This window comes from Pygoscelis adeliae, unplaced genomic scaffold (genome assembly GCF_000699105.1).
Source record: "Pygoscelis adeliae isolate BGI_AS28 unplaced genomic scaffold, ASM69910v1 Scaffold171, whole genome shotgun sequence".
Classification (NCBI taxonomy): Eukaryota; Metazoa; Chordata; class Aves; order Sphenisciformes; family Spheniscidae; genus Pygoscelis; species Pygoscelis adeliae.
The window spans coordinates 8,807,141-8,813,140 of record NW_008824186.1 but is presented as its reverse complement, the minus strand read 5'-3'; the positions used below and the strand labels follow the sequence as shown (position 1 = coordinate 8,813,140).

The following is a 6,000-nucleotide window of genomic DNA, read 5'->3' as shown; positions in this document are numbered from 1 at the left end:
AACCCTGAGCGGCTGCTCAAGTGCCCCAGTCCCCACGGGAGTGGGGCTCGTAGTCCCCTCAAGTTACCCTCTTCTTGCCTCTTCCTGCTCTGAGGCTGCTACTTATGACGAAAGTAGCAGCCTAGTCTTGTACGTGTGCTCTCCCAGGTGGGACTGCAGAGAAATTCTGCTGTTTCACAACCAAGGCAATAAGCCTTTCTTGCTATCGCAATTGCAGTTTCTTGTTGTTTCTTGTTAGCTGAGATTGGTCGGATGCTTGAGTTAAAACAGCAAGTTAGAAAATTCCGTTTAGGAAATGTTTTCCGCTTTGTTTCTTTTAAGCCATGTTGTGAATTACTGTCTCTCTCTATATATTTTTTTTTAAATGTTTTTCATAAGCTAAAATTTTCTTGTTGTCTCATCTCTTTGTCATTCAGGAGTACAGAAAAAATTACTCGTTTTCACAAAAACAGATTGGTTGAATTACTACTGTCAAAGCTGTTAGGCTGGCTAAGATGATTTTTATTAATCTGCCTTATATTTATTCTGGTCATGACTTGGTTTTGCTAAAAGGCAAAACTGTTTTACTCCGCTGACACCGTTGGGTGACTGAGGACTCCTGGAAGATGGAGAGGTTCCCAGGGAGATTCTTGTTGCTGTCCAGAATGGCTCTTGCTTTAACCACCAGACTAACAGCGCTCCTGCAGATTCCACATCACTGTGGGATGACCCTCTGGTCTTGAAAAGCTTCTCGCAAAGTTGTTTACCCCAGAAAATCATCTCATCCTGCTCATTATGGTTTTTTTTTTCCCTAGTTTCCCTGCTCAACAGTAGGTCATACAGACAGGAAAAAAAGTGAGTGTGGTTTGGGTTTTTTTTTGTTGGGTGGTGCTGGCTTTTTTCTTGTCAGTAGAAAAATTAACTGGACTTAAGGTTGAGAAGGATTTCAGCATCGTTTTACTACGAAACTGTCTTTTCAAGTCCACAGTCAGTCTTCTGGGTGGAAAAAACTCCATCCCAACGTGATTATGGTCTGCCACGCTGGACTCTTAGCTGCATATAGAAATATGCTTCAAGCATTATTAAGAGGGTCAAGAGCAGCAATGTGACTGTTTCACTGCAGTCTTATCGTAAGTGAAACTTGTTGCCTGGATGCCTTTAATTCTTTGGGACTTCCAGTCCCACTTGGGCTTTGAAGACAAACATGGAATCGTGCCTTCCTAGCACAAGTATGGCCCCTCTCTCCCTCTCTCCCCTCCATGTCTGCTTGATACCCAATCTCAATAGCCTACTCTCTGCAATAGCAGAGATTTTTTAGTAGTAGATATTATTGTTTGTAGTTCAGACTCGGTGTGCAGAAGTCTATCTAATAAAGCCTGCGTTGGAGTTGCCTACGTTAAAAAAAAAATAATCCTGACCTTCCTATCTCACTTACGGATTACAGTAATCGTGGAGGACTCGAGCCATCACTGCAGTCACATGGTGGGTTATGGCATGTGTCAGTACCTCAGTGAGAAGGAGGAAATTTGGGAGAGGAGGGGCAAAAGCCCCCTTAGTGCAGACAAATCTCTTGCAAGCTCATGAGAGGGAAGAAAGGAGCACAGTCTGGCTCCAGGGTTATTGGGGAATTGCTGTTAAAGAAAAAGCTTTCGAGACCTAAATGGTCTCTCTTTTTGTTAGGTGCATTTGTAGCTGTAAGAAATAGGGAGACCTGTTGAATGGTGTAGAGGGGAGAAAGGAGACCCATCTACAGCCTGTCGGGGCTCAAACCTCAGTTCTCAGAATAAAAATCCTGTTCTCAGAATAAAAATCCTCTCTCGGAAAGTGCAAAGTTACTTTTCTCTCTTCTCTTTCACTGGTTTTCCTGGCGAATGCCTTCAGTTCCATACCGAATCAAGTCTTGAAACCTTGATTCCTCGCCCTGTATTTTGCTAGTTCCATGTAGCTTTTAAATAGAATAAACATGTAACATTTGTTTATGCCTTCAAATTAGGTAAGAAGCATGATCAAGATGAACTGCATCCTGTTAACCGCCTGCGTTGTTCTGGTTGCTTTTTGTAGTTGCGGTGAGTACAGGGGACGTACTTTCCTGATGCAATGTCATGACAGGGGCTGAGGAAATAACGGAAAAAATGTTGGAGAAGGCAAAATAACAAAAAAGGCCTGCATTATTTAATACCACTTTGGGGAATGGCAGTAACCACTGAAGTAGGGCTTACTTTCTGTTGCTGATTGTCTTTGGTCAGAAGAGGGAATTGGGGGCAGAATATGGTGCTGCTTAATATGGCAACAGTCTGTTGTGTTTTGCTGCTAGAAGATCGGGTTCCTGTTGTGTAAATTGGAAACTAGGTGTATAGCACGAGAGAGAAATGAGGTGAAATAAAAAAGGGATAGAATAAAATTCTGCTAAAAGTGTCTCTTCTTGTCTGTCCTTCTGGAAACGGCAATCTCTAAGAGTAGGTGAAAGACGCAAACATTTAATATATTATTCTGCAGGGACGTAAAGGTGAGTGTTTTTAAAAATGACATTAAGTCCATGCTTCAAAATCTTCCTTTCAAAATTGCCAGTCTCAGTTTGGACACTGACAAATTTTAGCTTGAGTCTAATAACCAGGCATATGTTTTGGGACAGTTAGATGCAGGTAGTAATTCTTCTTTTTTTCCTTTTTAATGCTGCTACTGTTTCAGTACTTTATTATTCAGTAAAGATAAATCTCTGTCTTCTTAGGTTATACCCTAAGGTGTTACCACTGTGAGAACAGCCCTTCCTTGTGCAAGACCAATAGCACTTGCTTAGCAACTGAAGATACTTGCTTGCAGATGAAATTTGGTATGTATACTGTCCTACAGACCTAAAATAAACACGGTTGTATCAGTTTTCATTGCCTATACACTTCTAATCTGGCCTCAGCATGGATTTCTTAGCCTCACTCAAAAGAAGGTTGTGAATACTTTGGAAGGTCATACTTAGAGTAAATTGATGTATTTTGACTTCCAAGCAACTGATAATGATGATTTACATAGCTGATTTATACTTGTACAAGCATATACACAGATATCTGTATATCCAGATTTAAAAAAAAAAAACCAACAAAAAACCTACCACCTAAGAGAGCTGGAAAAAAATAGGAGACAGCAATGACTTTAAGATACAAAACCTTTGCCCTGAATTTGTTACACTTTAAAAACAGATCAAGCATGTGTAACCCGCAAAATAAACCTGCAGATGAAAACTTAGTTGTTTATGAATTGACGCTATTAAAGTAAATTATCTTATCCTGAGGGTGAAGTCACCTGCATCTCAGGAAGGATGGTCAAGGATATTCAGAGCACAGAGTTACTGTTCTAGTTGTTAAATAACATTTAAGTAACCCTTTTACTATGAGTGACAGGAGTTTCATTGGAAAAGCAGAAGTACTGGGTCAACTGAAATCATCTCCTGCTTTCCTAGCTGGTTCCCTCTGCCCTAGAAAGACCGTTGGGCTGGCTTTGGACAGCGGGAACCAGGACGGGATGGGACGGGACTGCTCTGTTCCTTGGGATGGTCCCTGCTAAAGCTCTTGACTTGGCATGGAGGAAGGAAAGCTGCTAACGCCGTTGGACCAGCTATGCTGCTTGCGTCCTAAGGAATTTTCTCTTTTGCTATTTCCCTTGAGCCTAAACCTTCCTGAGCGCAAACTGTAGGCTTTCTAGCATGCAGCCTACGGCGGTTGTCCTTTGTCAGAGTCAGGAGTCGAGTACTTGAGGTGTCAAGCTAGGGAAGATGGAAGAGAAGTTGTTTGATCTCTGGTGTCCAGGGGAATGAGCGAGAAAAGGGGAGGACTCTTCCGCTCTTCAAGTTCTGTCTTCTGCATGTTGCTTCTGGAAATGAAGCCGGTCAGATCCAACGGGACTTGTCTTCAGCACAAAAACTAGCTTGAGTTACTGGAACAACTGAGCTTCGTGGAGGGAGAATGCCCGTGCTGTAGGACAATGCAAGAGCAAAGCAAGTTGAGCTAGATGGTGATGCACTGTCTTTCTCTGTCAGGAGCCTCAGAGCAGGTACCACTCCAGCTCTGCCCTGTATCTCCCAGTGGGTCATTTGGACTGAATTGGAAGCACTGGTTAGCTTGAGCTGGAAATTTTTCTTAACCTATGGCTGAGAGCTACAGGAGAGTGCTGTGGAGGCAGGACCATGGCTTGCTATCACTATTCGCACTACTAAATTCCTAGTGAAGGCAAATTTGGAAACCTCTGAACACTTGAAAAGAAGCTGAAAAAGCAAGTGCGTGGCAGTCTAGGCAGTGATTCTCTCTCTGTACCAAAAATGATACTACTTTCAATATTCTCTTAATCTGTTTTTTGGGTTTTTTTTTTTAGGTAAATTGAGAACTTCCTCCTGCTGGAAGGCATCCCAGTGCAGTGTGAATGATATTGCTGAATTCTTCCAGTTGGATAATTTTGAATTCTTTTGCTGCCAACACGACTTGTGCAATGAGAGCGCAATTACTGGGGTTAACAAAGCAGCCTTCAGTATTGCCTCTGTAATGACCATGTTATGGATGGTTCTGTAATAATCCTGATTTGTATGCCGTACTTTCAAGCTGAAATTATACAAAATCATTAACTCTTTTCTGAATTGTACTTCTCACATTTGTAGTTCCTAACTGTGGGCTGAAACGTTACCTTTTACTTTTAAATTCCGTTTCCTAAGGTTCCATCTGTTAAATCACTGTTGCCATTCATGGGAAGGAGACGTATATTGTTATCAGTTATAGGGAATTCGGGTATTTTGGCCTGCCGTATTCATGGGGAAAATAACTTGTTATGAAGTAGCGTTATCTTTGTGGAGAACCTGGGCAAACTTCAGTGGGTGATGTGAAAGGAAAAGACTACTATAGGTTTTATGCTGCAAAACACTCGTTTCTCACCGTCCCATAAATTGCAATTAATTTTGGTTGGGATTTCTGGGTTTTTGTGTTTGGGGTTTGTTTTTTTTTTTGGATGCTACCTTGTCATACCCCAAGCAGTGGATTTGCCCTCAACACCAGAAGTGTTGGATCGTGAGTATAAACTTGCTGCAGTCTTCATAAGGAGTATGGAAATACTTAGTGTCAAGCGATGTAGACTCTGTTCCCATCACTGTAACTTTTTTTTTTCTTTATACAAATGAATTATATAACCTTGTAGGCACTGTTATTTTGGGAGAAAGCATCTACGTTTCTTAAACCAAAACCAAAACAATGCTATAAGTGAGAAACACTTTTCCCTCTTTTTATATTTCTGCGAGCATGCAGACAACACATGCTAACTTCTTTTTTTTTTCCTTATACTTTATCCATGTCTAGGATTTTAACTAAGCATGTGCTTTGCACTGAGTATTTACTGGTATACTGAAAATTGTTTATGGAATGCTAAGGAATTGAAATGGCACATCCAGTTTATTTTCCGGCATAGTTAGCTTTTGGTTTTTTGTTGGGAACAGTGACATGTAAACTTAACCCTTCAAGCTTCTACCTAAGAGTATTAAACAAAACCTCGCAGAACTTTATATTTTGCCTTTTATGCGACTCTATAAATGCCAATACAAAATATACATGTATCTATATAGCATGAATAAAACCCACTCAGTTTGTATGTATAAGAGGTCTGAAGCTGAAATACTCTGTACATTGCTCTGCCTCAGTGGTGGAGACAGACCTTTGATACTTCTCCAGTACTTGGGGACCCTCTCAGTCAGGTACAATGTCAAATTCTCCTTTTCCTCTTCTGGAGCTCTTGGCGTGTCCCTGCAAGAGTCGTGGTCCATTGCCAATGGCGTATTCTATTCCTGAGGACCCTCGCTTGTGCTGTGCAGGGTGCCAGTGACACCAGTTCACCCAGTCATTACAAGGGTGTTACTCCAAATCCATGATGTATTCTGCAATGTATCTTTTGGTTAAGCGTATCTTAGCTATGAAAGCATTCTGGGATCTCTCTGATCACTCGAAATATGGAAGTCGTCCTGTCTTTGATTAATAAAAATGTCGAAAATGTGGAGAG

The 6,000-nt window shown here is 41.3% G+C and overlaps 1 protein-coding gene across 1 annotated transcript; it reads left to right on the top strand.

Moving 5' to 3' along the window:
• Positions 1-794: 794 nt before the first annotated feature.
• Positions 795-5,994, top strand: CD59 (CD59 molecule, complement regulatory protein). Its single transcript, XM_009334549.1, has 4 exons — positions 795-834; positions 1,973-2,045; positions 2,708-2,809; positions 4,339-5,994. The coding sequence occupies exons 2-4, from the start codon at positions 1,982-1,984 to the stop codon at positions 4,530-4,532; spliced, it is 360 nt and encodes a 119-aa protein (XP_009332824.1). The 5' UTR covers positions 795-834; positions 1,973-1,981; the 3' UTR covers positions 4,533-5,994.
• The last annotated feature ends 6 nt before the right edge of the window (positions 5,995-6,000 follow it).